Below are 19,461 nucleotides of genomic sequence, written 5' to 3' on the forward strand. Positions count from 1 at the left end.
TTTCTGGCCATGAAGATAGGAAGACCTACATCTCATTGTAGTGAGAGTAAATGAGATACTGTGCACAGAGTTGCTAGCATGGTGCCTGACATAAATTAGGAGTTTGGTGCGTGTTTGGTCCTCCTCCTTCTCAAGTAGGTTGATGACTGGAAAATGACTTGGAAGACTCAATAAAGCCCTTCTTCTAAAATCAGCCTTCAGAATACGCAGATGGTACTTTCGTGTCAAACACTCAGTTGCCAACTGCACTCTTCCAGAAAAGGCCTACAGTAGGGGGAAATCCAGCCAGGATAAACCTGAACTCCATCTATTCAAACACCTGAAATAACATGCCTTTCACTACTAATTTTACACACATTGGGCATGGTATCTCAGCAATCTTTTCTTGGTAGTCAGAGCCGTAAGTTTATAAATTACTCTTGTAAAGGGACTTTTAGTTTTGAAGCCTGGGATTCAAGATTGCAAGGAATTTCCCCATACTTAACTGACAGAGAAGTATGGTAAAGAGTATCGCTTTTAAAAGGACATTTTTTGAATCACAGCAGAATGCGCTCATTCCTCCTCTGCTGGAAGAATTGTACTAAGCATTGTACATCCATGATTTCACAACACCCCCAAAAGGCTGGTGTTATTTATCCCATTTTAGGGACAAGGAGACAAAGGTAGAGGGAAATGAGGCAACTGGTGGTAGAGAGTCAAGCTCCAATCTGCTTGAGTCCAAAATGTGTGCTTCTAAGCCCTCTTCTGCACTGCCTCACTGTCTAAATCACTGCCCCCCAGAGGAACACATCGAACAGGTGCTTTACTCCATACTTGCAATTCCACAGGCAAGAAGCAAACCTAAAGGTAAGCATGGAATGAAGGATGAATGTTTATAGTTGACAGCACAGTCTGTGGCCACATTTGAATCCTAACTCTGCCACTTACTAGCAAGATGATCTTAATTAAGTTACTCAATCTGTCTAGAGCTCCATTTCCTCACCCGTAAAATGGGTGGAAGAGAAGCGTCTATGACAGAGGGTCCCGGGGGGGAATGGCATAACATAATCACGTAAAGCTCTCTGCATTCTGGGCACACAGTAAATGCTCAGTGAATGCTACTAGCTATTATTATTATCAACACATCTGAAGAGCTCAACATAGCTATTCAAATAGCTCCACAATTTCCAAGTAAGATGTTACCTGTGAATTACAATTGTGATTTAGGTCATAATAAGAGTTATAATTCCAATACAACTGCACTAGCTCATCAGTTTGACAAAACAAACAGCAGAGGCTCATAAAAATAGTATGATGCGTGCAGACGGAAGGCCTGAGCTCCAGCCCCCCAGCCCCAGCTCAGCCTCCCGAGGCCTGGGCTTACCAAGTGACCTTGGGTATGTCATTGATTCACTCTGAGCCTTACTTAATCTTCTCCTCCATGAGGTGGACTATTTTATATTCTGGGATTGTAGGGAGGGCCGGATGGGAGGGGAGATGCAAAAGTATCCTGTAACCTGAAGAGCAGGATTTTATCAATGTCGTGGTTACTTTTGATCAAGAAAAATCTGAAAAGTCCATTTCTGTAGTGGAATGCAGAGGTTTTAAATTGGCTGCTCAAGGCCTGCGTTCAGCTTGCAGACAGACGCTCATGTGGTCTACATGGTGTTGCTGCTGCTTTTCCAATTAGATGCTGGCATTGAACTACTGGGAGATCTGACCAAGCCTTGCCTGGATTTCCACTCACCCACAGTGAGCTAACTAACCCCAGGCAGTGGCTGTCCCCCTCAGGCCAGCCCCACCCCTTCCTCAGTGCTTCCCACCCCTACCCTTGCACAGAGGTGCAAGGGCACCTGTCATTGACTCAGTGCTTAGACTATTGTTTGTCTTACAAGAGGAAAACGTTTCTCTGTATCTGTCTTTGTCATCGGTAAAAAAGAAAGATCAACAGGTCTCAATCCAACTCTATTCATTTATTTCCTTTCCTTCCTGGATCCACAGGCAGCTGAAATTTCACTTCCATTGAAAAATGGAAGGGAAGTGGCCTTTTGGCTGAGTTGGAGGAAAGAGTACATGCTCACTTATATATGGAGTGTGTTTTGTTTGTTGGCTTGTTTAATCTGCTCCTTGGAAATCTCTACTTATTCAATAGTAAATATTCATGGAGAGCCTGAGGACTAGACACCCAGGGAACAGATATGAAAAGATGTGACCCCTATCCTCCTAACACTCCAGACTTTTTTTTAACTTTCCAAAATTCTTCTAATAATTAGAAGAGGAGAGGCACATTTACTCTTTCATCTCTAAGTTCTCCTAAAAGAGGGGTCAATGAAAAAGTCAGTTCCATTTAAATCTTTCTAAAATCTAGTCATTTTAACATTTTAAACCAGAAACTTTTCAGGTTCTCGATATATATATACATCAGTTTTTTTCATGGATTTAACTCTCTCAGCAAGAAAACCTCTCCCTAGTAAAGACCTGATGAACAGAATCAGATGATAATTAACCTTATTTTACACAATGCACACCTCTGAAGGGCAAATATTTTCCAGGCAGATATAAAGCAACCAACCATTACCCAAGATGGCCACAGACCAGTTTACCTGCAGACTCGCCTGAAAATACCCCGCCCCTTCCCAAAGTCAGATTCTGACTTCAAGTAATTTAGGGGGGTCGCATACAATACTCAAAGGGGAAAAAAGACATCTGTGCTTTTCATGGTGGCTGTACAACTGAATACTTGAAAGAAGGGATTTGGGGCAGAAAGGTATATGAGTCTGATTTTGATATATTTTCACTGTCACCAGTAGAAAAGTGTTTAGACTGAAAATAAATCATGTGAGGGCCACTTACTGATCTAAACCTTAGCTTTTTTTTTTTTTTAAACCCAAACTGAAACACACGTGTTACTGACAGAACACAAAGCTTTTCTCTCTGCTTCCCCCACTATTCCTCTACTTATTAGGAAAATTACTGAAATGCCGCCAAAGGGGGCTCTGGTCTCTCAGTACGACAGGAAAGCAAACTGTGCTTTTGCGAGAAGACTGGATTTTTGTTGTTGCATTTTTTAGACGAGAGATTTATGCTTATATTTGGCCCATTTACAATCCATCATAATACTTTGCAGACAAAGTTATGCTCTTTTCCCAGTGATCTAGTGACCTTAATCTCTAACATTTTGTGGTTTCCTGTTTGGGGAAATGATTGAACAGCAGCCTACACTATTCCAGGCTGCACAGTGGTCCCGGTTGGCCGCTATCTGTCTTAGTTTTGAATGTTCTCCTGGGCACTAATCAAAAAAAATTTTTTTCTTTTAGAAAAGAAGCTTTCCCTACAGATGCTAAATCAATGAAACTCCCACAAAGCAGCCCTCCACACTTCCTCTTCTGGCTGCCTTACTTATCATTCTTCTATTACAAACCCCAATGTAGCCGGGAGTTCTTTCTGCCTGAGGCAATTAGCATGACCCACCGGTGCCTTTCTCCTGAACAGAAGAGAATTAACTTCGCTAATATCCCCTTCAGCCTAGGGCAATTCCTGAGGGTTTCCCAAAACCTCGACTGCAAAAGAGAAACTGAACTTGAGCTGTGGAGGATAATGTTCCAGAATGTTGGCGACGGCAGGCAGAGCGATTATCCTTTCACGGACAATGTCTCAGTCGCAGCTGCCCATGGCTTGCACTTTCGGCCCTACTTCTTCCTGGCGATACTGCAGGAAGCCGGAGTCCTCAGGGCCTGCCTAGAGAAGACTGGTGGGAAAATAACGCAACCACCGAATGAAACAGTAGTCACTTCTGCCACCAAGCTGTTCTTCAAAAGGGACATATTTTGCTTTCAAGTTTAAGGAGAAGGGAAGACAAAGAAAGAGGGAAAATGAACTTAGAATAAACACCCCCATGTGCCTGCCATTCCCCCACCAGCTGGTTATGCCAAGACGAGTAAAGAAAAACGAAAGTGGAGAAACAAGTTGGAGTGAGCATCCAGCGATTATACAAATAATGTCTTTTGGCCAAAGAAAATTATTCCTGCTTACTTGCAACTTAACTCCAAATAATTCAGTTGCTTTTGGAGGGGAACAAGAAGCAAAGCCAACTTGAAAAGGATCCAGTAAGCCATCACTGCAACCCAAGGCTCTTTGAAAGAAAATTTAACTACTAGAAATTTAACTAGAATAGCACACTTAAAATTACTTCTAATAATGACCCAGAATAATATATTTCCTCCAGTAGGGGCCCACTCGAGGGGAGTCCTTGCTTGGCTTCTTGTTTCAGAGTCTGCCCTCAGAGCCCTTTTCTGATTCCCTAACCTCTTAAGAGTCTCCTCTGACCCTCCTCACAATAACTGGATTTAAGGAACTGAAATTGCCCCAGGAGCAGGCCTGTCCATTTCCCAGACGAGTCTCTCCAGAGAGGAACTGTCCTCCCTGGTTCTCCGAATGCCAGCTTCAAGATCACACCAAGGGTCATCTCCAAAGACTGTCTCATGCTTGCCAATGTTATTACTCTACTGAAAGGGAGGCCAGGGAGCCAATTCTTTCCTTTCCCACATTATTAAATGGACTTCATTAGTGAGTATACGTTTGCACTCACCCCAACCAACAAGAAACAGTCCCATGGAACAAATAAAAAATACTGTAATTAAGTCTACAGGTATTGACCTGCACTAATCAATATAGTAGCCACCAGCCACATGGGACTAGTGAGCACTTGGAACATGGCTAGTCCAAATTGAGATGTGCTATCAGTCTAAGATTCACACTGGATTTTGATGACTTCCTACAAAGAAAAGAATGTAAAATATCTCAATAATTTCTTAATATTGATGGCACGTAGATATAATATTTTGGGTATACTGGGTTAACAAAAATGTTATTAAAATTAATTTCACCTGTTTCTTTATATATTTTTAATGTTCCTTCTGGAAAATTTAAAACCACATAGTGGCTTGTATTATATTTCTCTTGGACATCAGGCACGTATACCTTGGGTTTGGTCGATCCTGCAAAGAAAATCTGTCCCTTTGTCAACAGTTGCCAAATGACAGACACAACTTCCAAGGATAGCCACTCCGAAAGGAGCAATCTGCAGTTCACTGAGCTGGACTCAGGAAACCGGAAAACAGTCCATGTGCAGGAGTGGGAGCCGTCCCTACAGTCTCAGTTATTCTGGCAATAGATAGGAGCTGTAGAAAACCCTTTGTCGTCAAGTGCCCTTCCAGCCGCCCGCTCCTCGACATCCCTGTCACTCAAGTTCAAACATAAAGAGCGTTGCTATAGATCTGAGTGGGTCCACCAAGGATTCTGAGAGGGGAAAAAAGGGAAGTGGAGGCCCTGACACTATGCAGTGTTACTGGGGCTTGCCCTCCCTTCTGCGCGGGAAGGGCAAGGAAATGACCTCCCTGCTGAAGCTATCCCAAGGATCAACAGAGAGCAGGGTGGTCTGCCAGAGGAGAAATGCCCAACAACCTCAACAGGCATCAATTTAGAAGTACTCAGAAGGGGCGCCTGGGTGGCTCAGTGGGTTAAGCATCTGCCTTCGGCTCAGGTCATGGTCCCGGGGTCCTGGGATCGAGCTCCGCTTCGGGCTCCCTGCTCCGCGGGAAGCCCGCTTCTCCCTCTCCCTCTCCCCCTGCTTGTGTTCCCTCTCGCGCTGCCTCTCTCTCCGTCAAATAAATAAATAAGATCTTAAAAAAAAAAAAAAGGAAGTGCTCAGAAGGTCCCAAAGGAACACAAACAGTGGGAAGGGAGGCCCTCCGCTACCCCAGGGGTAGAGCACTCAGCAAGGTGCAGTCCACTCTGGATTCTGGCTGGCCTTTGACACAGGTCAACCCGTCGGCTTTCTCTTCTCCCATGACAAACTTCCCTTCCAGCCTGAGAAAGTTCTAGTTCTCTGCAAATGAGGATTACTTTGCCTTTTATATTAGAAGACTAAGAGTAATTAGGGACTCATCCAAGGAACCAGAAAAGCCACTTCTAAAAGTCTAATTCACCTGTTTTCAGCAGTCCCCAGGGGAGCAGCAAAGTTAGTGAAAAGTTTCCAACCAGGCTGATGTCCTCATGAGAGAAGACACGTACCTGGTCATACAGTTCCCTTGTCCTCACCAAATTAAAATAAATAAATAAAGTCTCACTGATGCTCTGTGCTCTTTATGTTTTCACCTACACAGAGAAACCTGGTATCAGCTACATGCAAGATTCTCTTCCCCATACTCTCAGTAGTGATATTCCATCAAAGTCCACTCCAGGAGCGTGCAATTGGTTTGGGTTTTTTTTTTTTTCCTCCCAAAAACATAACTCCCCCTTGTTTGGTAAGTAAAGCACTTTTTGCCTATTTTTTCCAGAGAATAAGCTCAAAAGGATTGTGCAAATCACTGTAATAAATATGAGGACTCTGAAGAGGATGAAGAAACAGACATGAATATTCAGAGTGAACGGAGCCCAGGGAGACAGAGGAGAGTCAAGACATAGGGAGGTCAGGGGTGCCTGCCCTGCTCTTCTTTCAAAAAGCCTGGTTGAAGTTTCCAGTTTTCATCCAGTCACATGTCACTCAGCACAGGAACCCTGTAGACTGGTACCCAGTGACAAGACATGGGAGTTGCTCATAAAAATCAAGTTGACGGCACAGACTGACCCATGGCAGGGGTGTGACCGGGCAACTTCTACAGAGCAGGGCAGGCCAATCCAGTGACACCACGGCTCTGGAAGAGCCCCGGGGGCTGTAACTGTGGTTTCCTCAGGCAGCGGCAAGTGTGTGAACATTGCCTCCCCTTTTGGACCCACAGACCAGGTCAACTGCCACTGAATTAAGTCATACTCAGATGGAAGAAGAGGAAACTCTAGCGGAAAAAGCACTAAACCTGGAGTCAATGGGCTGTGGGCCCACTGGGCTCAAATGATGTGGCGAAGGTTAGAAAAACCAAAACACTGGCTTTGGGCATTCGGCTCCAGCCCAGCTAAATATGTGACTCTTTAACATAGAGATCAAATAGGCGCCCAGTGCCAATCCAACTATTAAAATTTGCAGACCTTTTTTTTTTAATTTTCTTTTTTTAAAATTAAAAGAATTTAAGACTTTACTATTTTCCTCCCACTCCCCAGAGGATGGTGGTGGGCACACCCTGGTTTCCCACAGTCCAGTGTTTTATAACATTTGTGTCAGGGTTTGGCACCTTCTCCTGTCATACTATGGGGTGAGGACGAAAGATGGAGAAACTACTGCAGTGTGGTGATGGTTATTGCACAAGAGACACTCCTCACTGGATCTGGAAAGGACGACTCTCTCCACTCTTTCCCTATTTATCTTTTCAACGTAAACTCAACTGATATAATTGCCTGTATTCATAGTAGTTGGCTTTCATAGCAACTGGATTTAAATATGCATTTCTCAGCATATTGATGTTGAGATCCGTGGAGGCTACCTGCCAAATGGTATGGCCATTTATTATCTTTCTCCTCATACCGCCCTCACCTTGCCCTATTTAGGTGACTCTAGATTAAATTCTACGTTTCCTGTTGCCATAAATCACAAACGTACATTCTAATGTTTTGAGCGCCACGCGACGACAAAATAAAGCCCTTGCAAAACAATGACGGTGCTCCCCAGGCAAAGCAACTGAAAACAAACCAATTCACATAGAATATATTTTCAAACAGCTTAAAGAAATAAGTAAGAGAAAATAAAAATACGTGTTGGTTCTCATTCGAACCTTTCATCCCAACGCAAATTTAAAGGACAAACAAGAAAAGGTGTCGGAAGCATGGCAGGTTTGGGTGAAATCAAAGTCTGTTTCATAATTTATGGGTATTCTCTTTCCCCTTTCTTCATCGAAATGCTTAAAAATTAAAGAAGCCCAGTAGAAGTCCGTTCATAAAAAAAAAAAAAAAAATGAATGCCGCTCTTGCTTGCACTTGGATTATAACTGAAACAGGTAAAATGAATTCATAAGGAAGTCTGCAGTAGAAATTGGTTTTCAGACATATGCTATTTTTATTTGCCTATAAAGTGGCAGTTGCTTTTCTATAGGCTATGATTACATAAAACAAATGTCCCAGGATTAGCTTCCCTGTCTTTAGTTAGGCTTCACTGGGAGCTACTTCTTCCTCCCAGAAGTTTTTCATAGAATGGTCCTGACATCCCTTCATTGTCTTCAAAGGGTTTGGAAGGGAGGGAGCGTCCAGTGATCACGTCAGCTTAGAGTCAACAAAGCCAGACTCTTCCCATCATGCTTTGATGGAAGCTTAGAGTCCACCTAAAAAGTTGAAGAATCAGACCTATTTAAGCGTTCCAAGTTTGCTTGTATGCTAGAAATTGTTATTTGTCAAATCTCGTTTCCTGGCCATGATTGCCATTTTACCATTAGAAGATGTCGTTAAGGAAAATGCCACAAGCAATTAGAATGACCGCTGAAATGAGTTAGATTTACTAGAAATATTTACCTTTCAAACTTCTAAGTCACATTCATTAATCAGGCACTGCCCATTTCTAAAGGAAGATCTTCTGATGGCCTGGGATAAGTAAAGAGAACTCTAACGACCTGGGTGTTAAGATTTTGCTCTGGTGGTAGAGCTGAGAAACAATTAGGATCCTGAATTTTGAAGATGCAATTAGCTGAAATTTAATGAGCTGCAGAATGAGAAATGACAGGGAAAAGTAACTTTATATTTACAATTTCCTGACAAGATGAACTTTTAAACACCACAAACTAAGCCCCCCAGGACAATTCAACCTTTAAAAGTATAAGCACGTGGAGGGAGGAACTGGCATTTGGAGATGGTACCTCCTGAATTTGCAGTGGCCTTCCAAACAACTTAGCAACAGAAGCAACTTCAAATCCAAGGACAAAGCTTTGCTTTTGATCCAAATGGCCTTTAGGTGTATATATATATATATATAACATATATATATGTTGGTTGAAATAATGGTTTCACACAGGAAATACACACACACACACACACACTCACATTCTCTCTCATGTACACTTATATAGCTCATATATTTTTGGGAAGGCAAGAACTATAACCAGATAAAGGGAGGTTAAAAACATATTCAAAAATTTTTTTAACAAGAATCATCACAAGAACAGTGTAACTTCTTTATCAGAAAGGGCTAAAGGACCAGGGTGTGGAGCATTACAAAGAACAGGCTATTCAAAGCCAATAGCTGTTACGGATCATGGGCTGCATTTCCTAGTTAGAGAGACCCTTTCCACTCCCTACCACATTTTATTATTTTAAGAGTCAAGATACATCTTATAATCAATGTATGAGAGTGTACTTGTTTTTGTTTTTAAAAAATGCTGCTTAAAGAGAAAGGAACATAATACACGTAATCAATGGTAATCAGACTGGTGAATTACCTGCAGTTACTAAAATAAAATCTGAGTTTATTGTAAAAACAGCTGTGGTATAAATGAACAAACCTCCTGTCTTTTTTCTATCATTCTCTCCTATTTTCCCCTCCTTTCCTTCCAAGTTTATTCACACTACTATGTGGTAGGCGCTATACCAGGCAACTAAATCAGAACCTTTGGTGGAGCGGGCGATGATTAGTTTTTTTTTGTTTTTTTTTGAGGCTTCCCAGGTGCTTCTAAAGCTAAAGGAGCAATGTAAACTATAGCCAGAGTGGAAATGCAGTTTCAGAATGGTAGCAGAAGGGCAAATTAAAGGAAGTAAAATGTATTAGGCAACATCTATTCTCTGTGAAGCCCTCTGACATTATTTCCTTTCTCCCATGACAATTAAATTTTCTTTTTTTTTAAATAAGATTTTATTTATTTATTTATTTGACACACACACAGAGAGAGAGAGTGCACACCAGCGGGGGAGCAGCAGAGGGAGAGGGAGAAGCAGGCTCCCCACTCAGTAGGGAGCCAGTCATGGGGCTCGATCCCAGGACACTGGGGTCATGACCTGAGCCGAAGGCAGATGCTTAACCGACTGGGCCACCCTGGCACCACCCCCCCAACCGTGACAATTCTTTCATCATTAAAGTTTATTGAGTGCCTACTACGTGTCAGACACTGTGCTAGGTGCCCTGCATAGAGCGGTGAATAAGAAGGTAACATGGCTGCCATTATTATGCTTATTATCTATGAGACAAATACGATTTTACAGATGAGGGAGTGAGGGAAAATTTAAATTCTAGGCAGCTTGACACATGACACTGAACACACCTTAACACGAAATATCAGGGAGCTGGAATAGAAGATGATTTGTAAGGTAAATTTATTGCCCAGTAATGGGCATATAAGGTGAGGTAGAAAAAGATTATTTTAATTACCTACTATTTTGGATTATGTAATCAATGTCTCCCCGTGAGGAAAATTGATTGAATTCTCTGTGAGAGTAGATAAGTGTCTTTGTCTCCCCTATAATGCCTTGCAAATCTCTGTCATATGCTGAGGGAGTTTAAAGGCATGGCCATACTAAGCAGTCCACATGCTCAAAAACATGGTCAGTTAAATCTCTGCAAAGCACAGTCTGCCTCCTTCAAAATTATGTATACTATATATACATGTATACTATATATATTATATATACTATATATATGGCAAGGAATTATTATACTGTATCTGTAGGTTAGGAAGCATTAGGAAGCATAAGCAGACATTCACAAATGCACCAGCTACCCTAAGAACCAGTGTGTTACCAGTATCAGTGAATCTACCCAGAGTACTTCCCTGTCCCAACCCTCTGTCTACCCCACAGGGAGAACCACTACCCTGAGATTTACGTTTAGAATTTCCCTACTTTTGAAAAAAGGTTTTACTTCTTATGCATGTATCTCAAAATAATATATTGTTTATTTTTGCTTGTTTTCGTGTTTTATTCTCTACGTGTTCTTCTGCTCACGGCAGCATTATTCGTAATAGTCAGGAAGTGGGAATAACTGATGAATGGATGAATAAAATGGGGCATATCAATACACTGAAATAGTATTTGAAAATAAAAAGGAATGAGTACTGATACGTAGCTACATGGATGAACCTGAAAACACTGTGATCAGTGGAAGAAGCCAGTTACAAAAGGCCACATATTGTAGGCTTCCATTTATATACAATGTCCCAAATAGGCAAATCCATAGAAACAGTAGAGTAGTAGTTGTCAGGGGCTGGAGAAAGGGAGAATGTGGGAGTTACTGCTAAAGGATAAGGGATTTTTTGGGAGGTGACAAAATGTTCTGAAATTAAATAGTGGTAATGGTTGCAAACATTTGTGAATATCCGAAAAACCACAGACTTGAACATTATAAATGGGTAAATTCTTCAGTATGTGAACTGTATCCCCAATAAAGCTGTTAGGAAATAGTATGAAGAATTCCTACCCTTTAGGTAGCCTTCAAATTATTAACATCTAACATAACCAGAAATCATTAAAACCAGAAAATTAACATTGATATAAACCATTTTCTATTCTACAGATTTTATTCAAAATTTTCCATTTGTCACCTAATAATCCTTTTCTGGTTCTAGGTCACATATTGTATATATTCAAGTTTCAAGTCTCCTTAGTCCTTCAGGTTGGTTTTTTGTTTTTTGTTTTCTTTTTTTTTCTCTTCTTTTTTCCTCCTCCTCCTCCTTCTTTCTCTCCCTTTCTTTGTTTCCCCTTCCTTCCTTCCTCTCTCCCTTCCTGCCCTCCCTCCCTTCCTCCTTCCTTCGTTCCCTCCCTCCCTCCTTCCTTCTTCCTTCCTCCTTCTTCTTCTTCCTTGGTCTTTCATGACCTTTTGACAAGCACTAGCAATTATTTTGTGAAATGTTCCCCAATTTGAGTTTGTCTGATGTTTCCTCATATCAAATTCCTGTTAGATGCTTTTCTGAAGAATATCACATTAATGTTACTGTGTCTTCTTAGTGTAATACATCAGAGGCCTATAATGTTGATTTGTCCCATTAACGGTAATGTTAACTTAGGTCATATATGCCAGGTTAACTTAGGTTCATATATGCTAGGTTTCTCTACTGTAAAGTTACTAATTTTCTTTTCATCATAAATATGTTGAAGGGGAATACTTTGGGACTATGTTGATACCGTTTCTCGTCACAGTTTCACTCACTAAATTTAGCATCCATTGGTGATTCTTGCCTGAAACAACTTTTACCATACTATTTGTCAAATCATGATTCCATTATTCTTTACACAGTTAGTAACTGGAATTTCCCCCATTCATCTTTTAAAATTTGTTGATGCCATAATGAACTCTGATTTTTAAAGCAATGTGTATTCTGTTTTATGAAACAGAATAATGCTTATTGTAGGCTCTTGGTAGATTTTTACCAAGTCAAGAAAGTCTCATACTGTGTGCTAGGCTGAGTAATTCCTCCTCCCCAAAGATACCCAGCCCTACTCCCTGGAACCTGTGAATGCCACCTTGTATAGCAAATAAAAAATGAAGGAAGGAAGGAACAAATGAACAAAGGTACAAAGGAAGGAAGAAGACAGACTTTGCAAATGTGATTAAGTTAAGCATCTTGAGATAGGGAGATTATCCTGGATTATCTAGGAGGTCCCTAAATGTAATCTCATGTAACCTTATAAGAGGGAGGCAGAAGAATATTTGACCATAAACCAAAAGAAGTCCATGTGACCACAGAGGCAGAGATCGGAATGATGTAGCCACAAGCCAAGGAATGCCAACAGCCACCAAAAGCTGGAAGTGGCAAGGAATGGATTATCCCATAGAGCTTCCAGAGGGAGTGGAGCCCCACTGAGACCTTGATTTCAGGCCAGTGAAAGTGACGTTAGATTTCTATCCTACAGAATTGTGAAAAAATAAATTTTTGTAGTTCGTGCCATCAAGTCTGTGGTAATGGTATTACAGCAGCTGTAAGAAACTAATACAGACACTATTCCTAGTTTGCTAAAAATTTTATCGTAAATGTGTTATAATTTTATTAAAAATCCACTTTTTTGCATCTATTTGGATGAAAAAAAATTTTTTATTTTTTAACATTCACTATATATGTAGTTTTCATCCTTTTTTGAACATAACTTTTTTGATACACAAGTTATATGGATTTACATTTTTATTTATATTTTTGGGGTATTTGTATGTATATCGTTATTACTGATTTCTAAATTTCATGGTATATGGTCAGAGAGTATGGACTGTATGATGCAAATTCTTTAAAATACTTGAGACTTGCTAATTATTATGTTTAGAGGTTTATATATATTCATTAGATCAAGCTGGCTAATTATATTATCCAAATCTTCTTTGTCTTACTATGTCTCATTTTGGTTAATTTCTTCTAATCTGTGAATTTTATTGGCAGCAATGTCTAATCTTTATCCCAAGCACTAGGTTTTAAATACAACAACTGTATTTTTCATTTTTAACAGTTCTTACTGCTTCTCCTTCAGGTTGGCCTAGCCATATTTGATGGTTCTTTGTTTACTGCTTATTTTTAAACTTCTTTTCTATGTGTTTAAATATTTCATACCTAGTTAGTTATCTTCTATCCCTTATAGTTCCGATACCTGCAGTGCCTTGGATATTCACATCTTTTGTAGTTGTTTCTGCTTATCCTCAGCAATGGGAGCCTGTTTACCTGCAGAGTGGGTGATTGTTGATAATGAGCTTACTTTTGTGTTGAACTTAGCTAATAAAAATCTGAAAACCCCAAATATCTCCAGGTGTTGTGTATTTGCTTTTGTTGGTTGCCAGAGTTCACTACCAACACGGGACCATTTAGCCCCTCACGTGTCCCAGGCTTGGCACATTTTTGTGCTCAGCAACTTTACCTTACTTGGGCCCATGGTCCAGTCACTAATTGCAGAGCTGAGGACATTGATCTTTAGGGCCACCCTGTGTTACTGCTCCTGTTCCACAGAATTCAGTTCCCTATCTTTGTTTTCCTTTGTTTCTGCTTTCTTTTTTCACTTTGAGATCTTCTTTTGCTAAAAGCATGGCAACTATATTTGTTGCAATTTCATCTGAATTTAGTTGTGTTTCAATGAAGGGGTCTTTCAGTGTCTACTCTATCATTGTGCTGGAAGTAGAAATTGAGTCTACGTTTTATCAACTATACTGGTATCTATCTCTTTCACTAGGCAGACAATCAAGTCTTTTTTGTTTTTTAATTCACGAGCTTTACTTTTTTAGAGCAGCTTAGGCACACAGCAAAGTTGAGCAGAAAGTGAGACCGGTTCCATTCTCTCCCCTATCCCCACATATGCACAAACTCCCCCACCATCACCTTCCCCCACCCTAGTGGTACGTTTGTTACAATACAGGAACCTACCCTAATACATTGTTATCACTCAACATCCCTAGTTTACATCAGGGTTCACTCGAGGTGGTATATAGACAATGGATTTTGACAAATGCATAATGACATGGATCTACCACTGTAATATCATACAGAATAGTTTCACCACCCTAAAGATCTTCTGTGCCCTGCCTATTCACTTCACCCTCCTCCCTAACCCCTGGCAACAAGTTAACCTTTGACTGTCTCCATAGCTTTGCCTTTTCCAGAATCTTATATGGTGGGAAACCTACAGTGTGTAGCTTTTTCATATGGACTTCTTTCATTTAAGTTTCCTCCATGTCTTTTCATTGCTTGACAGCTCATTCTTTTCAGTGCTGAATAATATTGTCTAATTGTCTACACTACCCAGTTTATCCATTCACCTACTAAAGGACATCTTCTTGCTTCCAAGTTTTGGCAATTATGAATAAAGCTGCTGTAAATACCTGCATGAAGGATTTTCTGTAGGCATGATTTTTCAATCCATTAGGGTAAATACCATGGAGTGTGAATACTGGATTATATGGTAAAAGTTGTTTAGTTTTATAAAAAAAAACAAACAAAACCACAAGCAAACAACAAACTGCCAAACTGTCTTCCAAAGTGGCTATACTATTGTGCATTCCCACCAGCAATGAATGAGAGTTCCTGTTGCTCTGCATCCTCCCTAGCACTTGGTGTTGTCAGTGTTCTGGATTTTGGCCATTCTCATAGGTGCGTAGTGGCATCTCATTGTTTACATTTGCAACTCTCTGATGACATGTCATGTTGAACATCTCTGCAAAGGCTTACATGCCATCTGTATATCTTCTTGAGTGAGGTTAAGGTCTTAAGACTTGGGTGTGTTAAGGTCTTTGACCATTTTTTAATGGGTTGTTCATTTTCCTATTGTAAAAACTTACAGTTCAGGTTTTTCTACCTTGGCATTGGTTACTATGGAAGTTTCTACTCAGATAAGTTGTGGTTCTCTGTATCAGCCTCTTTACAACTTGTGGAGAAGTAGTTTGCCCTCTGACCTCACTTCTCTCATAGATCTAAGAAGAGTTGTTGACTTTTCAGTTTGGTTAACTTTTTACTTATTCTTCAGATCGAGTGGTAAATTCTAAGCTTCTTACATGCTGAACTGGAAACCAAAAGTCTGTTAAGTCTTTCTTATTTTTGTGTTTTTCAGGGTTTCTTATATAACTTTTGTATGTATCATGTGCTTAAGGACTATCGCTAAAATTTGTTGAACATCATTGGTAATAGCCTATATTTTCAAGCACTTTCTAACCACTAGTCATTATTCTAAGTGTTTTTACATATGTAATCCATTTAAACCTCAAAGAACTCACCTATAAGTACTATTATTATCCCCATTTTACAGATAAGAAAGCTGAAGAACAGAGAGGTTATAAGTTATCTTCCTCCAGAGGAACACAGCCAGTGAATGGTGAGCCAGAATTCAAACTCAAAATATTTAAGAACCCATGCTCATAACCATCATGCTTTATGACCCAGCTAACTCTAAAAATCCTGATAGTATTGTAATCTGACTTAATCATGAGAATTCCAATAGTCCAACGGGTTATTTCTTCTCCTACTTATTTTGGAAACTGCTAGTATATTTCAATTTACCGCCCAAACATCTGAAGTTAATGGAAGAGAATGACTTTGAGTACACATTCCCTGTAAGTCATTACAAGAAAAGGATTATGTTTCTCTGAAGCTCACACAGAAACTGATGTGCTACAGGCATTCTCTTAGTTCCCAGAAACTGATGAAGGTCTTCCTCAGGCCATCAGAGATACTCCACATTGCCTAAAATGAATCTAGTACTGGAAAAAGATGTCCATGTTCCTATGAATAGAAACATGTATGCTATTTTCTATGACAAATTAGCACTGAGACTTGCATAAATATAATTTTGAGGGTACTAATGTTTTAAGACAACATAGGTTATTCTGATTCTATTGCACATACATCGGGGTTCACCACCATTAACAGACAACAAGCCAAAGATAATCATTGCCCAGTAGGCAACATCAGCTGTAGCAATGAATATGTAGTCTGTTTCAGCAGCAGTCACTTTTGGTCTGTGCTCAGACTGACTGCATACTTTGTTCTCTTTCTTTATGGAAGCATGGTTTATCTGTACCACCAATCTATCCTCTTTTTTTCTGACAACTGATTAGGAGTTTAAAGTTTAAAGAATATTCTGATTTCATTGGAATTCATTTTGGTAGGGTTAAGATACATGGGAAACAGGGACAGAGATGTTTACATATCGAAATAGTGGATCATTTTAATCAATATATTCTTCATCAATCAAGGGGATACTCTATGGTGATTAGTCAGTATCAGGAGAGTTTTTATCATCAGGTGAGCTGCATGTTCCTCCCTATCCTCCCTTGGCTGAGAAAAGAATCATATTCTAGTGAGATTTAGACAGTGAGAAAATGTATCTCCCAAAGGCACAAAAAAATGTACGTAGAACTTCCTTATCTGCTCTCCACTCAAAAAAAAAACCCCCACTTCGTATTCTTTAATGTTATATTATAGCCCATTGTTTATGTCTTGAAAACACAAGTGCTTGGCTCTTTTTGGCCTAATGAATTTGTAGATAATATCTAATGAATCACGGACAAATTTATTAGATATATCTTTGATGTAGCACTAATTTATAGAACAGATTTTTCATTCATTCATTCATTGGTAATTGACATCTGCTCCAGGCTGGTGTTGGAATGGACAGCCTGCAATGACATTCCAGGATGCTAAATGTGGCCACAGCAGTAGAGACAACATTGTCTGAGAGCTCAGAGACAAGGACAACCAACTAAGTGCTTTAAAAAGGTGTGCAGAGGGGCGCCTGGGTGGCTCAGCTGGTTCGGCATCTACCTTTGGCTCAGGTCATGATCTCAGGGTCCTGGGATGGAGTCCTGTGTTGGGCTCCCTGCTCAGCGGGGAGTCTGCTTCTCCCTATACCCTTCCCCCCTGCTCATGAACTCTCTCTCTCTCTGAAATAAATAAAATCTCTCTCTAAAAAAAAAAAGGTGTGCAGAGAAGGCTCCTAGTAGGCAAGCACTCAGAACCCCGATGGAACCAAATACAAGGACAGTTGAAATTCTGACCTCATCTAGCTAGACTCTTTCTTTCTTAGAAAGTATTTCATCAAATTCTGCAAATTTATAATGGGTTTGTAGGCTGCATGCCATTGACCTTAGATTTTTTTTCAATAAGGGTTGTATGTCGAGGGACTCAACTAGAGCTGTGTACTAGAGACAGCACCAAAACATGGGCCTTCGAGGTCTGGCATAGTTCAGAACACAATCTAGTAAGGGTACCTTGGGCGATGGACTCCCCGCATAGTACTGACGGCTGTACACAGAACAATCCCCAAGGGAAAGTATTCCTAACATAGACCTTGTAGACATGTGTATTCCTCATGGCAGAAAATGGTAGTAAAGAGGTTGGTTCGAATTAAAGTAATATATTAGGAGAATTTTTTGACCAATAGAACTAAAGAATCCTGAGGGGAGGCTGTCTTTTTTCTAATTCATACAAAGGTGTGTTGATTATTGGCTGCCCTGGTTTTTGTTCATCTCTAACATTACTCTTGCGTCTGCCAGGAACTAGAGAGGAGGTGGCTCATCTCAGGTGGTGGTGCCCTCTATCATAAACACACTTAGCCTGTGGAGGTGCCCCACAAACCAGGCCTAGGACAGAGGATAACAGCTCAGGAAGATCAGGGGAGGAGGTGAGAATAGTAGTAGCAGGAAAGAAATTCATAGGATGACTTTTCCCTACATCCCTTGCTCTTGGTATCTTTCCCTCATGGTGAAAATTCTAGGGTCCATGCCCCATCTGCCTGCATTTTCAGGGCTTCATGCTTTTACTTTCCTTGGGTACCTCCAGCTGCAAATCAGGCAGAACATCTCAGATAAACGAAGTGCTTGAATTTATACTCCTCAAAACAGGGACCTTTTCTCATTCATTGTTTCAAGCTAACAGTCTAGCACTGTTTTAGGCTTAAAGCAGATACTGAAAAAATTGTTACAGAGCAATGGAAATGAATACAATTATGAGGTAAAATGCACTTTTTGGAATAACCAGTTGATTTCATTTACCCCTGACTTCACTGGGATTAATATTATAAAGCAAGCAATAAGGCAAAATTGGCTTCCACAAGGCCAGTCATCTTGGCTCTGCTGTACTTCTTTTCTCCAGAAATGATGAGACGTGGCATGTGCCAAAGAGAATTTCATTTTAAGAAACTATCAAGGGATAGTTACTTAATTAGGAGGCAAAAATAAAACTTAATTCAAAGAAATCAAACCAGTCTGAGGGTTGTTATTTGTATTTGGAAAATATCCTAAAAGTAAAAACAAAATGGCAGAAGTTGAATTACAAACAAGAGAAAGTCACTTCCACTCTGGGTAATCTAAAAAGTTCCTGAAATAGACAGTTAACTGAAGTAATTCTCTTACCTTGTAATTGTTCATGAGTTCAGCTAACCAGAGCTTAACGGACTTTACTGTATCTTCTCGCATGTACTTTTCAACCTCGGATCCATCACTAAAGGTTCGGTTTCCCACGTGGATGGCTTGCCTCACTTGTGGGAGGGACAAAAATTTCCCATAGTAATTTTGGTCCTCAGGTTCCTGGCAGAAGGCGACATCAGAAAAATATTAGGGAACATGACTGGGTGGCAGGAACAGCATGTTGGGAAAGCTGCAAATTTCTCCTAACATAAACCATAATGAACAAGATGAGACATGACTATCAACTGGTCTCCACACTGAAATTTTTAATTTGGGGGTTCTGAGGGAATTTACATTTTACTAACAACAAAACTGGATGATCTGATATTTTCAGAGCCAGTGCCCCATTTGCATTTAAATGCTCGATTTTCCTTTCTTGGTAAGTCATCTTCTACAATCTCTGACTCCCCTCAACCTCAAGGACCCCATTTGAGGCAAACACAGGGAAAACGAAGAAGAGGTGAGATTATCAAAAGCAATTTGCTCCTTGTCTGAGGCTCTATGGGACAAAAGTCAAATGGACCACAGGAGCCAGGGTGGTGGTCTGGTGGGTTAAAAGCTGAGGCTTTCTTTTCCATGTTCTGCTGTTTATTAAAACCACACGAATAAAATAATCAGCTAACCATAACTGAAGGGGGGAAATATGCCAAGTGTAAAAACAGATGACTTTATGAAGGACATGAGACAAAAGAAAAGTTGTCCATGAGCCTTAC

The 19,461-nt window shown here is 40.3% G+C and overlaps 1 protein-coding gene across 7 annotated transcripts in view; it reads right to left on the reverse strand.

Annotated features, from left to right (window-relative positions):
• CPVL (carboxypeptidase vitellogenic like) overlaps positions 1 to 19,461 on the reverse strand; it is a 127,089-nt gene that overhangs the window by 36,406 nt on the left and 71,222 nt on the right. For all 7 annotated transcript variants that reach the window (XM_027573894.1, XM_027573890.1, XM_027573892.1 and 4 more), the window contains one exon: positions 18,695 to 18,868. In XM_027573894.1, the coding sequence (XP_027429695.1) occupies positions 18,695 to 18,868 (174 nt within the window). The remainder of the gene's footprint in view (positions 1 to 18,694; positions 18,869 to 19,461) is intronic.

Source organism: Zalophus californianus, chromosome 12 (genome assembly GCF_009762305.2).
Source record: "Zalophus californianus isolate mZalCal1 chromosome 12, mZalCal1.pri.v2, whole genome shotgun sequence".
NCBI classification, from domain to species: Eukaryota; Metazoa; Chordata; class Mammalia; order Carnivora; family Otariidae; genus Zalophus; species Zalophus californianus.